Source organism: Vulpes lagopus, chromosome 10, assembly GCF_018345385.1.
Source record: "Vulpes lagopus strain Blue_001 chromosome 10, ASM1834538v1, whole genome shotgun sequence".
Taxonomy (NCBI): domain Eukaryota; kingdom Metazoa; phylum Chordata; class Mammalia; order Carnivora; family Canidae; genus Vulpes; species Vulpes lagopus.
In genome coordinates this window covers 15,548,697-15,572,842 of record NC_054833.1, presented here as the reverse complement: position 1 = coordinate 15,572,842, position 24,146 = coordinate 15,548,697, and the positions used below count along the sequence as shown (strand labels likewise).

Here is a 24,146-nt window from a genome sequence, read left to right as displayed (position 1 = left end):
AAAGTTTTACTCTTCCCTACCAATTTGGATATCTTTTATTTCTTGTCTGATTGCCATGGGTAGGATTTCTATTAATACATTGAATAGACGTGGTGAGAAGGGACATCCTTGTCTTGTTCCTGGTTTTGGGAAAAGTTCCTGGTTTTTCACCATTGAGTATGTTAGTTGTGGGCTTTTCATATGTGGCCTTTATTATGTTCAGGTATTTTCCCTCTAACCTACTTAAATATTTTGATAATGAATGGATATTGGGTTTTATCAAATGCATTTTCTGATTCCGTTGATTGGATCATATGGTTTTTATCTGAAAGGAATGTGATGTATTATGTTGATTTGTAAATATTGTAAATATTTGTAAACATTTGTAAATATTGAACCACCCTCACAGCCCTGGAATAAATCCCACTTGATCATGGTGAATGATTTTTTTAATGTGTTGTTGGATTCAATTTGCTAATATTTTGTTAAAGATTTTCACACCTATGTTCATCAGAGCTATTGGCCTGTAGTTTTCCTTTTTTGTATTGTCTTTCATTTTTATCTGGCTTTGGTACCAGGCTAATATTTGACTTGTGGAATGCATTTGGAATCTTTTACTCCTCTTTTATCTTTGGAAATAGTTTTAGAAAAATCAGTATTATCTGAACTTTAAATGTTTGTAGAATTCACCTATGAAGCCATCTGGTCCCAGACTTTTGTTTGTTGGTACTGTTTTTTTGTTTTGTTTTGCTTTGTTTTTATATGACTGGTTTAATTTCATTGTTAGTAATCAGCCTGTTCAAATTTCAATTTATTCCTGATTCAGTTTTAGGTTATATGTTTCTAGGAAGTTATCCATCGTCCAATTTGTTGGCATATGATTTTTCATAATATTCTTATACTCCTTTGTATTTCTGTAGTGTTATTTATTTTTGATTTTTGAATTCTGTTTCTCTTTTTATTTTCTTTTCTGTTTTTGATGAGTTCTGGCTAAAGGTTCATCAATTTTGTTGATCTTTTCAAAGAATCAGCTCCTGGTTTCATTGATCTGTTCTATTGGGTTTTTTTTTTTTTTCTGTCTCTATTTCATTTATTTCTGCTCTAATTATTATTTCCTTCCTTTTGTTGATTTTGGGCTATGTTCATCTTTAACTAGCTCTTATAGTGTAAGGTTAGATTGTTTGATTTTTTTTCTTATTTTTTGAGGTATTGCTATAATCTTCACTCTTGGGCAGCTTTTTCTGCATCTTAAAGATTTTGGACTGTTGCATTTTCATTTTCATTTGCCTCCATGTATTTTTTTTTACTTCCTTTGACTTTTCAGTTGATGCATTCATTGTCTAGTGGATTTTTATTTAACCTCCATGTATTAATATTCTTTTCAGATTTTTTCTTGTTATTGATTTCTAGTTTCATATCATTGTAGTGGGAAAAGATGCATAATGATTTCACCCTTTTTGAATTTGTTGAGACTTGTTTTATGGCTTAACATGTGATCTATTCTCAAGAATATTCTATGTGCACTTGAAAAGAAGTGCAATCTACGGTTTTAGGATAGAATGTTCTGAATATATATATATTCGATCTGCTGCAGTATGTCACTCAAAGCTACCATTTCCTTGTTTTCTATCTGGTTGATCTACCCATTAATGTTAGTGGTATGTTACAGTCCTGTACTATTATTAAATTACCGTTGTTGTTTTCCTTTATGGTTGTTATAAGCTACTTTGTGTATTTGAGTGCTCCTATGTTGAGTATATAAATATTCATAATTATTTTATCTTCTTGTTGGATTGTTTCTTTTGTCATCACGTAGTGTCCTTTATCATCCCTTGTTCTAGCCTGTTTTATAGTCTATTTGTCTGAAATGAGTATTGCTACCCTAGCTGTGTTTTCATTTCCATTTGCATGATGTTTCTTTTTGTCTCTTCTCTGATTCTGCATGTGTCTTTAGGTCTGAAGTGAGTCTCTTACAGGCAACATATGACTGGATTGTGTTTTATCCATTCAATTACCTTATGTCTTTAAATGGAAGCATTTAGTCCACTTATATTCAAATTATTGATAATTATGTACTTATTGCCATTTCATTACTTATTTTATGGTCGTTTTGTAGTTCTCTTGTGTTCCTTTCTTCTCTTGTGGTTTGATGGCTTTCTTTAGTGATATGCTTGGATTCCGTTCTCTTTATTTTTAGTATATCTATTACAGGCTTTTAATTTTAGGTAACATTAGGTTTATATATAACATCCTGTGCAAATAGTGGTCTATATTAAGCTCATGGCCACTTAAGTTTTAATGCATTTAAAAGCACTAAATTTTTACTTCCTCTCCATGGTTTTTGTTTTGTTTGGATTTATCAGAGAAGGCAAGAGAGAGAGAGAGAGGAGGAGGGGAGGGGAGGGGTGAGATGGGACGGGCAGGGGAGGGAGATGGGAGGGCAGGGGAGGGAGAGAATCTTTAAGCAGACTTCCTGCTGAGTGCAGAGCCTGTTGGCAGGGCTTGATCTCACAACTCAGGGAGATGGGAGGGCAGGAGAGGGAGAGAATCTTTAAGCAGACTTCCTGCTGAGTGCAGAGCCTGTTGGCAGGGCTTGATCTCACAACTCATAAATCACGACCTGAGCTGAAACGAAGAGTTGGATGCTCTGTCAACTGAGCCATCCAGGTGCCCCTACACCCTCCCCTTTAATTATTGTGGTCCTTTTTGGACTGTTTTTATTGGTGTTTCTCTGTGCCTTTTGGATCTAGATGTCTGTTTCCTTCCTAAACTCAGGGAAGTATTTTTTCATCTATGATTTGTTCAAATAAATTTTCTGCCCTCTTTTCTCTCTCTTCCTTCTGAGATCCCTATAATGCAAATGCTATTAAACTTGATCATGTCTCTAAGTTCCCTTAACCTATTCTCACTTTTTATTTTTCTTTTTGTTAGCCAGCTTGATTGCTTTCCATTACTCTGTCTTCCTGTCCATTAATCTGTTCTCTTTTTAAAAAGATTTTATTTGAGAGAGAGATTGTGAGTGAGCACACACAAGCAGGGGAGAGGGGCTTAAGGGAGAGAAAGAAAGAGACTCCCTACTGAGAAGGAAGCCCAACTCAGGGCTCAATCCTAGGACCCTGAGATCATGATTTGAGCCAAAGGCAGACACTTAACTGACTGAGCCACTCAGGCCCTTCACTGATCTATTCTGCTTTCTCTAGTCTACTATTCCACATAGTATATTTTAATTTGAGTTGGATTCTTCATCTCTGATTGGTTCCTTTTTATTTTCTCTTTATTAGAGGTTTCTTTGATGTAAGATGGCCATGAATGGGCCAATCATAAGAGTCTGTTAGCAGGTACAGATCATAACTGACCCAAATGTATGCAGGGGGCTTTAATATAAAAAGAAAATAAGAGCTTAAAGGAAACAAATCTAACACCATTTTCATTTCTTCACAAACCCAAGAGCAACTTTCTAGCCCATTCTGACCATATATGTGCAAATATCAACTATAGCATCTTGTTAAGAATTTGGGTCCCTGGGTAAAAGTACTTGGAGTCAAATCTTTGCTTTATGTGTAGCCTTGGACACAGTACTAATCACTCCAGACCTCAGTGTCTTCATCTGTAATATGGGATAATAGCAGGACCCCTCTCCTAGTGTTGAGAAGACATAACAGGATCACACCCATAAAGTGCTTGTTACAAGTTTTCTGTCACATTTGCATGGCAGGTGAAAATTCTCTTTCCTGTAAATGCTCCCTGATTCTTTCACGTTGTTGTTTAATTTTTATTAAAATGTAAATGACATACCACATTGATATGCAAATATTGAATCACCCTTCCATCCCAGGAATAAAATCTACTTAATTGTGGTGTATGCCTATTTTTAATGTTTTGTTGGATTTGGTTTGCTAATGATCTGTTCAGGATTTTTACATCTATATTCATGAGAGATATTAGACTGTAGTTCTCTTTTTTGTGGTGTCTTTATCTGGTTTTGGGAGAAGGATGATATTGGCCTCATAGAATGAATTTGGAAATTTTCCTTCCTTTTCCATTTTTGGAACAGTTTAAGAATAGGAATTAACTCCTCTTTTTTTTTAAGATTTTATTTATTCATGAGAGACACACAGAGAGAGGCAGAGACACAGGTAGAGGGAGAAGCAGGCTCCCCGCAAAGAGCCCAATGCTCAAACCCGGATCCCAGGATCATGCCTTGAGCTGAAGGCAGGTGCTCAACTGCTGAGCCACCCAGGTGTGTCCCAGAAATTAACTCCTCTTTAAATGCTTGGTAGATTTTGCCTGTGAAGCTGTCTGTCTGGTCTTGGACTTTTTTTTTGGAGAGGGAGTGTGGGGGGCATGTTTTGGATTACTGATGCAATTTCATTGCTGGTGATTGATCTGTTCAAATTTTCTATTCCTGCTTTGGTAGATTGTTTCTAGGAATTTATCCATTTCTTCTAGGTTGTCCAATTTGTTAGTGTACAGGTTTTCATAATATTCTCTTATAATTGTATTTCTGGGGTGTCAGTTGTTATTTCTCCTCTTTCATTAGCAATTTGGCTTTGTCCCTCTCCTTAATGAGTCTTGCTAGAGTTTATCAACTTTATTGATCTTTTCGAAGAAGTTCTGGTATCATAGATCTGTTCTATTGTTGGTTGTTGTTGTTTAGTTTCTGTATCATTTATTTCTGCCCTAACCTTTATTATTTTCTTCTTTTTGCTGGGCTTGGGCTTTGTTGCTTCTTTTTCTATCTCCTTTAGGTGTAAGGTTGGGTCATTTATTTGAGATTTTTCTTCTTGAGATAGGCCTGTATTGCCAAAAACTTTCCTCTTAGGACACTTTGGCTGCATCCCATAGATTCTTGAGAGCAAGGTTTCCATTTTCACTTGGTTTCATGTAATTTTCTATTTCTTCTTTGATTTCTTGGTTGAGCCATTCGTTGTTTAGTAGCATGTTATTTAACCTCCATGTATTTGTGTTCTTTCCAGACTTTTTCCTGTGATTGATTTCTAGTTTCTTACCACTGTGGTCAGAGAAGCTGCATGGTAGAACTTTTTTTCTTTTTAAAAATTTGTTGAAATTTGTTTTGTGGTCTAACACATGATCTCTTCTGGCAAATGTTCCATAAGCACTTAAAGAGTATGAATTCTGTTTTAGGATGGAGTGTTCTGAATATGTCTGTTAAATCCATCTGGTCCAGTGTGTGGAAATCTGTTGCATTTCCATACAATAATAATTAAGCCAGAGAAATAAGAAAACAATCTCATTGATATTTGCGCCAAAACCAATAAGATATTGGGGTGCCTGGGTGGTTCAGGTGTCTGCCTTTGGCTCAGGTCATGATCCCAGAGTCCTGGGATCAAGCCCCACTTTGGGCTCCCTGCTCAATGGGGAGCTTGCTTCTCCCTCTCACTGTCCCTCCCTACCACTCATGTTCTCTCTCTCTCCTCTCAAATCTTTTTAAGAAAGCAATAAGATATTTAGGAATAAACTTAACCAAAGAGGTGAAAAACCTATACTCAAAAAAACAAATCATTAGTGAAAGAAATTCAAGATGAAGCAAAAAAAAAAAAAAAAAAAAAGGAAGGACATTATATGATCATGGGTTGGAAGAAGAAATATTTTTACGTGACTGTATTAACCAAAACAATCTACAGATTTAATACAATCCCTTTCAAAATGCCAATGGCATTTTTCACAGAACTAGAAGAATCCTAAAATTTGTATGGAACCACAAAAGACTGTAAATAGGCAGAGCAGTCTTGAAAAAGAAAAAAAACTGGAGGAGGTAGCACAATTCCATATTTCAGTTTATGTTACAAAACAGTAGTAATCAAAATAATATGGTACTGGTATAAAAATATCCACAGATTAATGGAATAGAACAACACCCAGAAATAAACCCACAATTATGTGGTCAATTAATCTTTGACAAAGGAGAAGTGAATATACAGTGGGAAAAAGTCTCCTCAACAAATGGTGTTGGGAAAACTGGATGGGCAGCCACATGTAAAAGAATGAAACTGGACCACTTTCTTTGACCGTATAGAAAAATAAACTCATAACAGATTCAACTATAAAAATCCTATATAGCTATAAAAATCAACTATAAAAATCCTAGAAGACAGTACAGGCACTAATCTGACAGTGGCCATAGCAACATTTTTCTAGATGTGTCTCTGGAGACAAGAGAAATAAAAGCAAAAATAAACTATTGGGACTATAGCAAAATCAAAAGCTTCTGCACAGTGAAGGAAACCAACAAAACTAAAAAGCAACTTATGGAATGGAAGGAGATATTTGCAAGTGACCTATCTGACCTATTAGTGTCCAAAATGTATAAAGAACTGATAAAAGCTGGGGATCCCTGGGTGGCGCAGTGGTTTGGCGCTTGCCTTTGGCCCAGGGCGTGATCCTGGAGACCCAGGATCGAATCCCACATCAGGCTCCCGGTGCATGGAGCCTGCTTCTCCCTCTGCCTATGTCTCTGCCTCTCTCTCTCTCTCTCTCTCTGTGACTATCATAAATAAATAAAAATTAAAAAAAAACTGATAAAAGCTCAACACTCAAAAAACAAATAATCCAATTAAAAAATGGGCAGAAGGTATAAACAGACATTTCTCCAAAGACAGTATCCAGATGGCAAATAAACACATGACAAAAATCATGAGTGTTATCATCACTCATCATCAGGGAAAACACAAGTCAAAACTACAATGAGGTATCACCTCACACCTGTCAGAATGGCTAAAATAAAAAAACAGAAGACACAGCAAATGTTGACAAGGATGTGGAGAAGAAGGAACCCTCTTGCACTGCTGGTGGGAATGCTAAATGGTGCAGCCATTGTGGAAAACCGTATAGGGGAGCCTCAAAATGCTAAAAATAGAACTACCCAGGATCCAGCAATAGCACTATCGGGTATTTACTCCCAAAATATAAAAACACCAATTCAAAGGGATATATGCACCCCTATGTTTATAACAACATTATTTATAATAAACTATGGAAGCAGCCCAAGTGTCCATCAATTATGAGCTAATAATTTTCAGATAATTATATTTTTTTAAAGTTTTAAAATATACAACATAAAATTATCTCAACCATTTCTAAGTAGCACTGAGTACATTACATTGCTGTGCAATCATCCCCACTAGTCAATCCACAGGACTTTCATATTGCAAAACTGAAACTCTTTACCCATTGTTTTATATAGTTGACATACAACATTAGTTTCAGGTGTACAACATAGTGATTAAATAATTGCATGCATTACAAAATGTTCACCTTGAGTGTACTCATCTGTCACCGTACAAAATCATTACAATATTTTTTACTATTTCCTGTGCTGTACTTTTCATCCCCATGATTGACTTTATAACTAGGAGGTTGTACCATTTCACCTTCTTTACCTATTTTGCCTCCCCCTGCCCCCCGACCAAATACCAATTTGTTGCTGTATTTGGGAGGCTGTTTTGTTATTTTCCGTTCCACATAGAAGTGAAATCATACAGTATTTCTGTTTCTTTGATTTATTTCACTTAGAATACTCTCTGGGTCCATCTGTATTGTCACAAATGGCAAAATTCCATCATTTTATGGCTGAGTAATATACATCTTTATCCTTTTATCAGTGGGCATTTGGATTGCTTCCATATCTTAGCTATCATAAATAATGCTGCAATAAACATAGGGGCACATGTATCTTTCAAATTAGTGTTTTTGTTTTATTCAGGTGAATACCCAGAAGTGGAATTGCTGGATTGTATGGTATTTCTATTTTTATTTTTTTGAGGAAACTCCATACTGTTTTCCATACTGGCTGCATCAATTTACATTCCCAACTTCTCTCTACATTCTCACTAACCATGTTATTTCTTATTGAGCCTGGCCATTCGGACAGGTGTGAGATGATATCTCATTGTTTTGATTTGCATTTCCCTGATGATTACTGATGGTCATCTGTATGTCATCTTTGGGAAAATGTCTGTTCAGGTCCTCTACCCATTTTATAATTGTCTTTTTGGTGTTGACTTATATGAGTTCTTTATATATTTTGATTATTGACTCCTTATCAGATAAATCTGCTGCATATACCTTCTCTCATTAAGTCAATTGTCTTTTCCTCTTGTTGATGGTTTTATTTGCTGTGCAGAAGCCTTTTTTTAAGATTTTTATTTATTCATGACAGAAAGAAAGAGAGGCAGACACAGGAAGAGGGAGAAGCAGGCTCCATCCAGGGAGCCAGACATGGAACTTGATTCCGGGTCTCCAGGATCATACCCTGGGCTGAAGGTGGCGCCAAACCGCTGGGCCATCGGAGCTGCCCCGTGCAGAGCTTTTTATTTAGATGTAGCCCCAGTGGTTTGTTTTTGCTTTTCCCCCCCTTGCCTAAGGAGACAGATCAAGAAAAATATTGCTATAGCCAGCGTCAAATAGTTTACTGCCTATGTTTCCTTCTAGGGGCTTTATGGTTTCAGGTCTTCTATTTATGTCTTTATTCCATTTGAGTTTCTTTTTGTATGGCATAAGAAAGTGGTCCAGTTTCATTGTTTTGCATATAGCTGTCCAGGTTTCTCAACACCATTTATTGAAGAGACTGTCTTTTCCCCATAGTATGTTCTTTTCTCCTTTACTGTAGATTGACCATGTAAGTCTGGGTTTATTTCTGGACTATCTGTTCCCTTATGTATGTGTGTATTTGTGTGCCAGTACCATACTGTTTTGATTATTACAGCTGTGTAGTATAGTTTAAAATCTGGGCTTGTGATACCTCTATTTTTCTTCTTAGTTCTCAAGATTTTAGCTATTTGGGATCTTTTGGTTTTCATACAAATTTTAGAATTATTTGTTCTAGTTAAAAAATACTATGGTATTTTGATGGAGATTGCATTGAATCTGTAGATTGCTTATGGAAATACTACTATTATTCCAATCCATGAGCACAGTAGATCTTTCCATTTATTTGTGATATCTTTATTATCTTGCATTAGTGTTATATAGTTTTCAGAGTAGAGGTCTTTTACTTCTTTGGTTATAATTATTTTGGGATTGGTTTTTTTTTGTGTGCAATTATATATGGGTTGTTTTATTAACTTCCCTACTAGTTCATTAGTACTGTATAAAAATGCAATAGATCTTTTTATATTTTTGTATCTGAATTCATTTAGTAGTTCTAATAGCTTAATAGTTCCAATAGTCTATAGTTTCTATATATAGTATTTTGTCATCTGCAAATAGTGACAGTTTTATTGTTTTTCATTAATTCGTATTTATTTCCTGTCTGATTGCTGCTGCTAGGACTTCCAGTATTATGTTGAATAAAAGTGGTGATGTGAACATCCTTATTTTTGTCTTGTTTCTGATCTTAGAGTAAGAGCTTTCAGTCTTTCACCATTGAGTATGATATTAGCTGTAGGTTTACCATATATAACCTTTATTATGTTGAGGTTCCCTATAAACCTATTTATTGAGAATTTTTTATCATAAATGGATATAGAATTTTGTCAAATGTTTCTTCTGTATCTTTTGAGATGATCATATTGCTTTTATCCTTCATTTGGTTAATGTACTGTGTATCACAGTAGTTGATATGTGGATATTGAACCATCTTTACATCCCTGAAATAAATACCACTTGATTGTGGTCAATGAATTGACCTTTTCATATATTGAATTCAGTTTGCTGATTTTTTTGAGCATTTTGCATCTATATTCATCAGGGATATTGGTCTGTTTTTTTTTTCTTTTTGTAATGTAACTCTGTACCCATAAAACTATATATACAAAACCCTATTTCTCCCTCCCCCACCCCCTGGCAATTACCAATTGATTTTCCATCTCTGAATTTGACAACTACATGTATACCACGTAAATGAACTCCTACAGCATTTGTTCTTTTGTGTCTGCTTATTTCACTTATAGCCTCATGCTTCAAGATTAATTCATGTTATAACTTTTGTTAGAATTTCCTTTCTTTTTAAGATTGGGTAATATTCCATTGCATGTTATATACTACATTTTGTTTATCTTTTTATCCTTTAATGGACACTGGGGTGTCAAGTGTTGCTTCCTTTAAGCTATTTTGAATAATGCTGCTATGAACATGGGTGTTCGAATATCTGTTTGAATTCCTACTTCCAATTATTTTGCATATATTCCAACGTGGAATTGATGTATCATAATGTATCACACGGTAGTCTAGTTAAATTTTTTTTGGGAAACTGCCATGCTGTTCTCCATAGCAACTGTATCATTTTACATTCCTACCAATAGTAGAGCACAAAGGTGTGAATTTCTCCACATCCTTGCCAACACTGTTTTCTCATAGCAGCCATGCCAATGCACGTAAGGTGGTATCTGATTGGGGTTTTGAATTGCATTTCCCTAGTAATTAGTGATGTTGAGATTCCTTTCACATACTTATTGACTATTTTCATATCTTCCTTGGAGAAATGTCTATTAAATTTTTTTTGCTTATTGTTGTCAAGTTGTAGGAGTTCTTTGCATGTTTTGGATATCAAGTCTTTATCAAATAGAGGATTTGAAAATATTTTATCCCATTCTGTGGGCCGTTTATTCACTCTATTGATTATATCTTTTGATGCACAGAAGTTTTTTACTTGATAAAGTGCAGTTTATTTTTTTTCTTTTGTTGGATATGTTGTTGGTGTCCTAGTCAAGCAATCACTGCCAGCCAAGTTCGGTGTCTGAAAATTTTTCTCTTTTCCTTTGAGGAGATTTATTGCCTCAGTGCTTACATTTTGGTCTTTGATCTATTTTGAGTTTATTTTTGTATTTGTGTAAGATAGGGTCCAACTTCATCCTTTCGCATTTGAATTTCCAGGTTTCTCAACACTTGTTGAAGAAATTATTCTTTCCCCCATTGAATGGTTTTGGCATCATTGTCAAAAATCATTTGACCATATGTGAAGGGGTTATTTTTGTGTACTCTCTTCTATTGTTTGTCTATGTGTCTCTCTTTATGGCAACACCACACTGTTTTGACTGTCATTGTGTAGTAAGTTTTAAAATTAGGAAGTTTAGGATCTTCAACTTTGTTCTTGTTTTTCAAGATTGTTTGGCATTTCTGAATCCCTTGGGATATCATATGACTTATTAGGATGGGTTCTCCTCTTTCTGAAAAAAAATTAGGATTTTTATAGGAATTGTATTGAATTTGTAGGTTGCTTTGTATAGTGTTGATATCTTAATAATAGTGTCTTCCAATCCACGAACATGAGCTACCTTTCTATTTTTCACTTCCTTGAGTATATGCCTAAGTACTGTATTTTTGATGCTATTGTAAATGAAATCGTCGTCCTAATTTCCTTTGCAGATTGTTGGCGTATAGAAACACAACTGACTTTTGTGTGTTCATTTTGCATACTGCAACTTTGTTGCAATTAAGTATTAAAGGACTAATAAGTAAATTCAACATAATTGAAGGATACAAGATTGATATACAAAAATCAGGTTTCTATATGCTAGCAAAAAAAATTTTTAAGAAGCAACACCACTTATAATAGTATTAAAAACAACATACTTAAGGAATAATTTGGCATCATATTTGTAGGACTTTTACAATGAAAAGTACAGGGTATTGCTGAGAGCTATTAAGGAAGATCTAAATAAATGGAGACAGCTACGGTGTTCATGGGATGACAGATTCAATTAATATTGGTAAGATGCCAATCCTTCTCAAATTGACCTCTAGGTTTAATACAAACCCAATTCAAATTCCAGCAGAGATTTTTATTTTTGTTTTCAGGAATTGGCAAGCTATTTTTAGATTTCAGATAGGAATCCATAACTCCAAATTAAATTTCAAAATAAATACAAAATGGCTAATACACTATGTGTTTGAAGACTTAGTATAGAGCTACAGTAATGAAAGGAATGTGTTGTTATCATAAAGGCAGATAAAAAAAAAAGTGGAACACAGCAGGGAGTCTTCCTATGTATAGATGGACAGCTGGCATGTGACAAAAATGCAAAGACAGTTCAGTAGAGAAATGATCATTTTTTCCCAACAAATGATGCTAGAACCATTGACTCTCTATATGTGCAACAAAATAATGATCTTAAGTCTATAGTCCATAACATAAAAAAATAACTAAAATGGATTCAAATGTAAAAACCTGTTTGAAAGAAAGCATAAGAAAAAAATCTTTGTGACTTTGCATTAAGCAAAGATTTTTTTAGATATAACACCAAAATACAGCCCATAAAAAAACAAATTAATAAATTGAACTTAATCAAGATTAAAAACTTATACTTTTCAAAAAAAAACATAGGAGAATAAAGGGAATGAGCCACAGACTTGAAAAAAATATTTGTTTTTGAAGATTTTATTTACTTATTTGAGAGAAAGAGAGAGAGAGGTTGGGAGGAAGAAGGAGAGAGAATCTGAAGCAGACTCCACACTGAGCATAGAGCCCAACATAAGGTTCAATCCCATGACCACAAGACCTGAGCTGAAACCAAGAGTTGGACACTTAACCAGCTAGGCCACCCAGATGCTCTGAAGAAAATATTTGTAAAGCATATATTTGATAAAGGATTTATACCCCAAATATATTTAAGTACTCTCAAAATTCAGTAACAAAGATAAAACTCAATAAAAATATAGGCAAAACATTTGAATAGCTACTTCACTAAGGAAGATCTGCAGATGGTAGGTAAGGACTTATTCAACATCATTAGCTATTAGGGAAATATAAATTATAATAAGATACCACTACACATGTAGTAGAGTGGCTAAAATGAGAAATACAGACTATATCAAATGGTGATGATGTGGAGCAACTGCAACTTTATACACTGCTGGTAGTTCTTTAAAATGGTAAATAAGCACATATCTTCTGGCCTGGCTATTCTAAACCCAGCTGTCTACCCAAGAGAAGTGACAAGATGTGTCCATACAAATGAATGTTTATAACAGCTTTATTTGTAATTATCCCAAACTGGAAACAACCCAAATGTCCATCAGTAGATGAGCACATAAACAGATTTTGGTATATCCATATGATGGACTATTACTCAAAAATAAAAACGAATTAACAACTGATATATACAACACGAAATTATTTCCAAATGAAAGAAGCCTGACAAAAAAACAGGAGTACGTGTTATATGATTCCATTCATATAAAATACTAGAAAATCCAAACTAATTCATAGAGACAAAGTAGATCAGTGATTGCCCACATATATGGGTGCATTAACTTTTCATTTATTTTTGTTTTTGTTTTTCATTATGGCAAGAACACTTAACATGAGTTTTATCATCTTAACACATTTTAAGTGCCATTTATAGGCGATCTCTCCTATAAGTAGAATCATGCTGTATTTGTCCATTGATGGATATTTAAATGGTTTCCATAATTTGGCTATTGTAAAAATGCTTCTTTTGAATATATATCCAGAAGTGGGATGCTGGATAATTTGATAGTTCTACTTTTTAATTTTTTTGAGCAATTTTTTTCCATGGTGGCTATACCATTTGATATTTCTATAAACAATGTGTAAGTGTGCTAATTTCTCCACATTTTCACCAACACTTGTTATCTTTGGGGGCTTTTAAAAAATACTATCGTACCATATAGTAATAAGTGAATGTCCAAAGTATCTAAGGAACTCCTACAACTCAACAGCCAAAAAATCAGCCAGATTTTAAAAACCGAGTGAAGGACTTGAATAGACATTTCTCCGAAGACCTACAGGTATATGAAAAATTGCTCAATATTCACGAATTAGTGGGAATACCTTTCTTGTTAAGCTCTCCCTGTTGATTTTAAGGAAAGGCCAGGCAGGAAATACCACTCTGTCACATTACCACACCTAGAGAAGGGCTCAACAAAGATTGCTTTTTTTTAAATTACCAGTTGTTGTCTGCAGAGAATCTATGGAAATTGATTGTAAGAGAACCTTGTTGGCAGGATGGGATATTTCCCATTCACTGGACTCCTGATCAGACAAAGGCACAGAAAGGAAAAAAAAAAAAGTTAAGGCTGGACGATGAGGGAGGGAGAAGGTAGTGTTGGTGAAGTTCTGTTCATTTGACCTGTTTTGTTTTAGGACAGATTCTGCTTCCGAGGGTGAGAGAAAACGAAAAACAAAGATATTGGTAATGAAGTTACTCTTCTTGTTTTAAGGCAGTACTTTCTAAATTATGTGTGTGTCATCTTTAAAATTTGTCACTGCTCTAGTCTTTATTATCTCTAATTAAATTGATCTTAAAGTTATAAGAGGAATTATTTCACTTTTAAATGAAAAATTGGTTCTTGCTTTGTTAAAAAAAAAAAAAGATAAATAAAAAGAAACGTGTTAAAGACCCTCTCATACCTGAGATTTATCCTGAATAGAACCAGAAGCATTAATGAGTTGAAAAGAAATTACTTACTCTGAGTCAATGATATGGTTTTTTTTCTTCATTCCTATGGACGTTCTAGGTTTATAGTCAGTGCATTTTTAATGAACATTAAATGAATTTTTAAAAATTGAGATAATGGGTTTTAAATGAGTTAAGGTTCCTTCTGGCTTGCTTTTAGCAATGGTTCTCACTCTCTGCTGCTCAGTCTTGAGTTGGAATCACATCAGGGAAGTTGATGAGACTATTGGAGGCTAGATAGGTGCCGCCCTCCAAAGATTCCAACTTAATTGACCTAGGGTGATGCTCAGGCTTTTTTTTTTAAGCCCCTTCTGATGATTCTAATATGCAGCCAAATTTAAGAGCCACTGCTCTAGATTTTTGTTTTGTAGATAACTTTCAATACCTTTTTACATAAATCAAAGAAACGAGCAAAACCTTGCTGCATGGTTTTTTAATTGTGTGCATAAAATGAAGTAATGTTTGCTCTTAACATGACTTTGGGCTGAACTGTGGAACAAATCTGAGGGCTCACCGAAACTCCTGCCCCACCATAAATGTAAAATGCAAATAGGCCTCACTTATAAGGTACCCTTTAAAAATGACATTCTCTAGAAAAATGTTGAACTGCTAAACATTTTAAAGTAGGAGTAATTGGGTCTTCAACAACAAATTCATTTCAAAAGTAGATCACTCACCATGACCCACCTTAAAAGTTGTGGGTCATGCTGTCATAAACAAGGAGGGTACTGGTTTTCTTCTGGATGTAGTGATGGCCTTGGGAGATGAGTCTGCATTTTGCTATTCCAGGCACAGGGTGTCTCTTCCAGCTGATGCATTTCATATTTGAGAAGACTATGTGAGAGACTGTCACCACTTAATACATTTGTATTCATAAGAATCCTCCTTGCCTTAAAGTGAGAATGAGCTGTCACCAGCTGAATGGTGGAGTTTCTGTTGAGGCATTGATGATTTAGGACAGGGCCCCCTGGAGGGGCACAACAGACAGAGTTCAAATAGAGGGTTCTTTTAATTAAAATCAAGACAAATTCCACATTGAAATTGAGCATAAACATTATTTGTCACAGCATTTGTAAAAACTAATCCCAAACCAGAAAAAGTTAAAAATATATAAGTAATCAGAGTACAGTTAAACCATCAGAAGAGGTTAAATTTGCCTTGGTAGTCTGGTCTTAATTTCAGAATACTTCAGGTTTAAATAAAAATGATCCCCTTGTTTTATTTTAACTCCTTTCAAATGTAGACAAGGTTGTCATTGCAAAAGTTATCTTTTAAATTCTTTTGTCATTTGGGTTAATATTTCAAAGGCACAGTGTTGACATGATAGGTGCATCAGCTTTTTTTTTTTTTAAAGATTTTATTTATTTATTCATGAGAGGCAGAGAGAGAGAGAGAGAGAGAGAGAGAGAGAGAGAGAGGCAGAGACATAGGCAGAGGGAGAAGCAGGCTCCATGCAGGGAGCCTGATGTGGGACCTGATCCTGGGCCTCCAGGATCACACCCTGGGCTGAAGGCAGGCACTAAACCACTGAGCCATCCAGGGATCCTCTGCATCAGCTTTTGAACAAATAACTATGATCTCTTTAGTTGCAATATTTGATGAGAAAGAATTCTTCTTTTTTTAATCATCCTTTACAACAGCAACTTAGTTGAGAATTGACTAAAGAAATCTGTTTCTTCTTTTTTCCTCCTCTCTCCTTACTACTGTGCCTTTTTATTATATGAGAGCCCAGGCTTCTAGAAGTTACTTCTTTTTTGTCTAACTTTGTAGTGATATGTTTAGTTGTATGTAAAGAGAGCTAAAACCTTTTTAATAGCATACATTTATAATCTGTGCTTGTAAAAGTTTAATTATAGGAAACACCTCTTCTCGGATAGTAATCAAGATTCGAGTACTAGTACCAGTGAACGATCTTGGACCAGTAACCAAAAAAAGAAATCCCTAAAACCGTATTCTAGTAGAAAAAAGACAAGAACCAGAAATAGTGTAAGACGTAAGTTTGGTACATGTCTTCTTTCAAGTCATTTTTCAGATAAATCAGGTATTTTTCAGTTATGCAATAGAAGGGAGGGTACCAAAGAAAAAATGATTTTATGATCCCTCTTCCTGGGTGCAATTACATTAAAAAGGTAAAATGTACATACATAAAACAGTACAAAAGAAAATGGAATTGACCAATAATTGTTAAATATATAGGTTATTTATTTATTTATTTTTAAATATTTTATTTATTCATGAGAGATACAGAGAGAGAGGCAGAGACACAGGCAGAGGGAGAAGCAGGCTCCCTATGGGGAGCCTAATGTGGGACTCAGTCCCAGGACCCCAGCATCATGACCTGAGCCAAAGGCAGATGCTCAACCACTGGGCCACCCAGGTGGTCCTCTATAGGTAATATTTAGATGTTATAGATTATATACAGATATCTATATATCTATAAATATATATTGATAATAGATAAATGGAGTGGGAGTTCAGGTAAGAGAATCTAACATGAGCTGGCATCCCAAGGAAAAGCTTCAAGGAGGAGCCAGGTGGGATTTGAGCTAATCTCTGGGAAAGATAGTACTCAAAAAGATGTGCAGAAGGGGAAGCATTCTAAATTAGATAAAGCTCCATGGACAAGTTGACATGAGGAGAGGATCAGAGCAGAGTCTGAAGCAGAGAATTCACACTGAGTGTGGAGGCTCAGGAGCAAATTGGATAATTAGAAAGGGATCTTAAGAGCTAGACATTTGAGCAAGCTTCAGGATTTGGAAATTGCTTCCAGCATGGACATGTATAATTGGGGGAGGGAGAAATGAGTCTTTGCACTTCTCAGAAGCAAACTTATCCGTAATATACTTCTTCTTCTTCTTCTTTTTTTTTTTTTTTTTTTAGTTTTGCTATTTACCCCTCCCAGCAGTGGCAGTGAGCATGAGAAAGACCATGTAAGTAAATTATATTCAGGTGTCCCCTATGGCTTTAGAATGAAACAGGTCAATCTGCTTAATGTTAAATTTCATTTACTTCTCAAAAAAAAACTCCTTTCAGGATTATGAGGATAGCAAACCAGTGGTTTTCTGGTACATAAATCACTGTCAATAGAAACTGCAAGGATTTGTAAACATTTAGTATGCATCTTAGCTGAAGACTTCGGATCTTTCTTCACTGTTCCCAAAGTTGTTGCAAGATGTTTATTATGAATGATGCTCACATCTGGGCTACGTTCCTGTAAATACATGCTCTTTGAATTTACATTTTAAAATAAACTTCTTGGTTTAATTCGTCTCTCAGTTTTTAGTTTGCTGACATGTTATTTCTAAAGCTTTTTAATGATTTAAACATTTAAATCTTTATTTTGTAAGTGGTTGAAATGGCTTCGGGCTTATATAAATATTGAATAAATCCTCAAAGTTTCTTAATTCACTTTGGTTATCCTTGTTTTTGAGTTAAAAATAGGAACACGGGTGTTGTCCAGATGAATTCAAAGCCAGATTTTCCTCTAATAGCTGAATCACCCCTCTCAACAGTTGATTTTTGTCCCTTGTCAAGTGAGATATATAAAGACTTACAGAGAGAGTGCCAGGTATATGAGTTTTCTAAGGGGGTGGCTGCTGGAATTTGGAGGGCATCACCCTACTCACCCATGCAGAAATACAGTGTGGTTAGTACTCTAATCACAGTTTTCTGCCCCTACCTCTGCCCCCTTCTATTCCCTGCCCTCTGCGAATCTAAGGGGCTGCCGTGTTCCATACCAACAAAGATAGTTTATAGTTTAAACCTGTGAGCCAGAACAAGGACTTAAATATTTGTCGAAGAGTTCAAACTGATTTATCAGTTAGAAATAGATCAAAAGAAAATTTTAAATACAGCTTTTGCTTTAAGGAAACACTAAAGGAACATCAAAACTTTGAGAATCCATGCATATAAGCTGTGCAACTGGCAGGGTCTGTTGATTTTTCAGTGAGAACAGTGCTGACTTTGTACAAATATTAGCTTTCAAAATCCACTCCTCTGTGTTGGAATATAAGAGAATAATTTATCAGGCAAAAGTCAGCAAACTTGTTCTGTAAAGGATCAGATAGTAAATACTGTAAACATTTTAGACACAGAGATCATAAATATTTTCTGCGGTGACTATTCAACTCTTTCATTGTAGCACGAAAGCAGCCATGGACTAAGTGAATGAGTGTGTTGCATTCCAATAAAACTTTATTAGAAGTCCAGTGAACTGTAGTTTGTGAATTCCTGATTTAGAGCAGTGGTTCTCAAACTGTAGTGATCATCAGAATGACTAACATGGTTTATTTAAATGCAGACTGCCAGGTTCTGTCCTCATAGTTTCTGACTAAGTAAGAGACGGCTCTGGAATTTGCATTTCTGTCAAGTTCCTGGGTGTCGCTGATGCTCTCTTCTGGTATGGGGGCCCTACTTTGAGGACTTTGATTTCGAGTTATTTTTGAGTTAGAATTGTGAATTGATTCATAATTGAATTAATTGAACCGAATTAATGTGCTTCCAACTTTGAGATCATGGTCTTAGTGTTTATTTTCGAATGGAGCAAATCCAGTACTTAAACTGCTTGAAAGGATATTAGAAATATACTGGAAGTTTTTGAAAGCTATTTTGAATGGTTCTGGATGTTAACACTCTTTAAAAATACTATATTTTATTTATTATATATATATTTTATTGAAGTTCGATTTGCCAAAGTATAGATAAAATACTATATTTTAGGTGAAACCTCTAACACCATTATGGAAAGAGACCTCCAAGCAGAGTAACTCCACGACCTCCAAGAGTTTCTGGAGATTCTCCTGAAGATTCTGTTCAGAAAACAGGTACCTGATTTTCTGTTGATTTACATAGAAAAAATAAATTTTAGGAACAGTCATTGGAACTAAACAAGATTTTTTCTTTTAATATCTGTTGAAGAAAGTATGAATATATGATCTTTCCTTTAATGTCCTCATTAGCAAAATATAGAGGACATTGTGTTTTAATTTTGCTTTTAACACTGGAGATTAGCTCGTGTTCCTTCCACTTTTAAAGAAGCAAGAACACTCAAATGATGACTTATAGCAGGGATTGGTAAACTATTGCTATAAAGTACCAGATGGTATTTTTTTTTGCTTTTTTCGCCTCTGTAGTTTCTGTTTCAACTATTCAGCTCTGCAACCTCAGCCCCAGCCCAGATGTAAACCAGTGCACATGCCTGCATTTCCATTAAAACTTTATTTGCAAAACCAAGTGGTAGACTGGCTTTGCCTGGAGGGGCCAGATTTTGCCAACCCTTGTCCTGTTAGGTGTGTATCTTAACCTCCATCGCATTTTATTGAAACTATTCACATCTTTTGTAAGGCTAGGGATTTTAGTGTGTTCACCTTTATCATTCTGCAGCTGTGCACATTGCCAGGCACGTGATAGCAGTCAGTAAGCTGGTGACGGACCACTTCTTAGCATGGCTGCCACTGGAAGAAAAGGAGTAAGGAAAAGAGAAAAATGTGGCAGTAGACAGCAAGAGGTAGAACTATGAAAGAGAAGAAGGAAGGATCACAATCTTAAGGTGGTAGGAACTTTGTCCATATGTTGGGGGCCAACTGGGAAGCTATGAAAGGTGCTGATTTAGTTGAGGCTCTTCATTTTACCTACAGATCTACAAACCTAGTAACCCCACACCCCCTGAAAGATACAAAGGGACTTCTTTTTTAGTATATATTTTTTTGATGGTAAGATTTAACATAGAGAGTGATAGAGAAACATTATTATCTGAAATTGCTTCTTCGCATGTTTATTCCCTGGAATCTGTTCTAATGCCTAGAACTTCAAAGTCCCCACCCACTGAGCGATCTGTCTTCCTTGGAACACTCAGAAGTTGAAGAAAATGTATCTAAGGTACTATTTAATTGTTGGTTATTCATCTGGTTTTTCCAGAGCTAATATCCTATTTGCATGATGTGCTTTATTCCTTCTTTTGGGTTGATGTAGCACTTTTTGTGTCTTATTGTAACATACTTTTATGGCCTTTTTTTTTTTTTTTTTGTAGACTGTAGACCAAGAGTCATTGATGAAGAGTACTAGCTTCAAACACAAACTGCAAAACTTGGAAGATGGAGGTGAGGGAATACTAAACTCTGCAGAATAAAGCAAATAATAATTTGATTTTGGTAGGCTGGACTGTTACTCCAATTGCAGCAGATAAAAATCACTTTACATAGGGACACCAGGCATTGGAGAGAGCAGTACAATCTGCTTACCATCTCTAAAAGTGTGTCAAGGTCAAGGGGAGGGACAGGGGGCTTCACTCAGGAACAACAAGGGTCTTGTTTCAAGAAGCATGTAGTCTGGGACTGGCTGCCTCCTCTCTGGCCTCAAAGGAGAGCTCAGTGGGGGCTCTTTCCTAAGGATCTGGCCCAGAGGCTCTTCCCATCCCTGAGTGAGTAGGTCACTTGCAGTTGATAAAGCAATGTTCTAAAAAAATGGCGTGGCCAAGTATGGAAACTTCCCAGTTCGTTTTCTCATGGTAACCGCAGTAAGATTTTCCAACAGTTCACAGGTTTGTGAATTAGTGTTAGCACCTAGCTACTCTTTAGGATGTTCCCGAACCATTGGTTTTCTCTTTACATTTTAAGTGAAATATCAGGAAGATTGAAATAGCTGTACATTCAGGAAATAAACAGATGTTGGCAAGGATGCAGAGAAAGGGAAACCCTCTTACACTGTTGGTGGGAATGCAACAATTGATAGAACAATCAGACTGAAAAAAATGAACATAAAATATTTGATGAACATAATTTTAAGTGACCTAATGGACATACCTTTATATGGACATATAAGGTCATATATGGACATATATGGACATATACCTTTATATGGACCTAATGGACATACCATACTTTATATAGATGTTACAGTGATCATGAATTATACTTTTTGACCATAAGCTACCTCTAAAAAATTGACCTCTACTGGGTCAGAGTACATGTCAAAACTTCAAAGGTTTATGTGATACAGATTATGTTCTCTAGCCACAATGCAATCAATCTAGAAAACAGTAACAGAATCATAGCTTTAAAAAATCCCCTACTATTGAGAATTAAGAAATATACTTCTGAGTAATCTTTGGGCCAAAAAAGTACAAGCAAAAAATAGAAAATATTTTAAATTGAAAATATGCCACGTGGCACTTACTTCTAGTGGTACTCAGAAATGTACCGCAATAAATATATATGATATAGGAAATATTACGTGAGAATATCTTTGACTTTTGATAGCAAAGAATTTCTCAAGATCAAAAAGTGCTAGCCACAGAGAAAAGATGAATAAACTAGAATTTATTAAAATTAAAAACTTTATTTAAAAATCAGCCATAAAGACCTACACTGAGAGCATCATACAAAGAGAAGTACAAACCATACAGTGCAAGAAGACATTTACAAGACCTATAACCAAGTCCTGGATATATGAAGAGTTCCTAGGAACTGACGTAAAAAGAATCCTCCAGACAAATGGGAAAGACGTTTTAGATACTACACAAAAGAGGAGATTCAAATGGCTAACATGTAAAAATGACTCTTAACCTTAATCAGGGATATTCAAATTAAAACTCCAACATCTACACACACACACACACACACACACACACAAATTTTAAAATCCCGAGTGTTTGAGAATGTGAAGCAACAGGACTCTTACATACAGCTAATGGGAAAGTAAATTGATACAACCGGTTTGGAAAAAACAATTTGGCACATCTAAAACTGTTAAAGATACATAAGATCTGTAGCCTAGCAATTCTGTTCTTAAGACTATATCTAGGGAACACTTTTCACATATGGACAGGGAAATGTAAATCATTCTGCACAGTGGCATTATTTATAACATCCCAAACTGCAAACAATCCAAATTTCCCACAGCCCTAGAACAGATAAAATATGGTCCATTCATATAACTGAATGTAATGCTGTGATTAAAATAAATATATTTCACCTACATCCCTCAGCATAAATAGATTTTACAAATGATTCTGAGCAGAAGCAGGCCACACAAAATTTACACGGTATGATGCCATTTGTTTGCATCATACATGAAATAAAACTGAAATGCATATTATTTAGGGCTGCAAACAAAGAATGAATTGTAAAGAAAAGCAACAGCTGCAGTGAAATGAGGGGGCACCTGCACCCCAATGTTCATAGCAGCAATTTCCACAATAGTCAAACTGTGGGAGGAGCCAAGATGTCCTTCAACAGAAGAATGGATAAAGAGGATGTGGTCTGTATATACGATGGAATATTACTCAGCCATCAGAAAAGACGAATTTCCACCATATACATCGATGTGGCTGGAACTGGAGGGTATTATGCGGAGTGAAATAAGTCAGCTGGAGAAAGACATTTATCATATGGTTTCACTCATATGCAGAATATAAAAAACACAGAGGACCATAAGGGAAGAAGGGGAAACTGAATGGGGAAAAGTTAGAGAGGGAGACCAAGCATAGAGACTCTTAGTCATAGGCAACAAACTGAGGGTTGCTGAAGGGAGGTGGGGGGACGGGTAACGGGGTGGCAGGCATTAAGGGAGGGCACGTGATGTGATGAGCACTGGGTGTTATATGCAACTGATGAATTATTGAAAACTACATCTGAAACTAAGGATGTATTGTATGTTGGCTAGTTGAATTTAAATCAAAAAACCAAATATCTTCTCTCATTCAGAAAGGTGCCTTACATTACACTGATGGTTTCTTGTGCTGTACAAATGCTTTATATTTTGGTGTCGTCTCACTAGCTTATTTTCTGCTTTCATTTCCCTTGCATCAGGAAAAATATTTAGAAAAAATGTTAAAAAAAAAAAAAAAAGAAAGAAAGAAAAGAAAAAAATGTTGTTTTGGCCAGTGTCAGACACATTACTGCCTGGGCTCTTTTCTAGGAATTTTATGGTTTCAGGTCTCACACTAGGTCTTTGAATTTATACATTTTGAATTTATTTTTGTGTATGGTGAAAGAAAGTGGTCTAATTTCATTCTTCTGCATATAGCTGTCCTTTTTTCCCGAACACCATTTGTTTAAGACACTTTTTCCCATTGGATATTCTTTCCTGCTTTGTTGAATATTAATTGACCTTATAATTATGGGTTTGTAAGGTTTTCTTTCCTAATTTTTGGAATAGTTTCAGAAGAGTAGATGTTAACTCTTCTTTAAATGTTTGGTAGAGGGGATCCCTGGGTGGCGCAGCGGTTTGGCGCCTGCCTTTGGCCCAGGGCGTGATCCTGGAGACCCAGGATCGAATCCCACATCGGGCTCCCGGTGCATGGAGCCTGCTTCTCCCTCTGCCTGTGTCTCTGCCTCTCTCTCTATCTCTCTGTGACTATCATAAATAAATAAAAATTTTTAAAAAAAAATAAATGTTTGGTAGAATTTACCTGTGAAATTATCTGGTCCTGGACTTTTGTTTGTTTGGAGTTTTTTTTTTTTTTTTACTATTGATTCAATCTCATTGCTGGTAATCAGTATGTTCCACTTTTCTATTTCTTCCTGATTCCATTTTAGGAAGTTAATATATTTCTAGGAATTTATCTATTTCTTCTAGATTGTCCAGTTTGTTAGCATATAATTTTTCATAATATTCTCTTATCCTTGTAATTCTGTGGGATCAGTTATTTTTCCTCTTTTTGATTTTGTTTGAATCCTCTCCCTCTCTCCCCTTGCAAAGTCTGGCTAGAAATTTATCAATTTTGTTGATCTTTTCAAAGAGCCAGCTCCTGGTTTCATTGATCTGTTCAATTTTTTTTTTTTTTTTAGT

General features: G+C 35.5%; 1 protein-coding gene across 1 annotated transcript in view; it reads left to right on the top strand.

Annotated features, from left to right (window-relative positions):
• SYCP2L (synaptonemal complex protein 2 like) overlaps positions 1 to 24,146 on the top strand; it is a 103,237-nt gene that overhangs the window by 57,246 nt on the left and 21,845 nt on the right. The window contains exons 20-24 of the mRNA XM_041771204.1: positions 14,045 to 14,093; positions 16,203 to 16,350; positions 17,238 to 17,291; positions 20,161 to 20,234; positions 20,386 to 20,455. Coding sequence (XP_041627138.1) covers positions 14,045 to 14,093; positions 16,203 to 16,350; positions 17,238 to 17,291; positions 20,161 to 20,234; positions 20,386 to 20,455 — 395 coding nt within the window. The remainder of the gene's footprint in view (positions 1 to 14,044; positions 14,094 to 16,202; positions 16,351 to 17,237; positions 17,292 to 20,160; positions 20,235 to 20,385; positions 20,456 to 24,146) is intronic.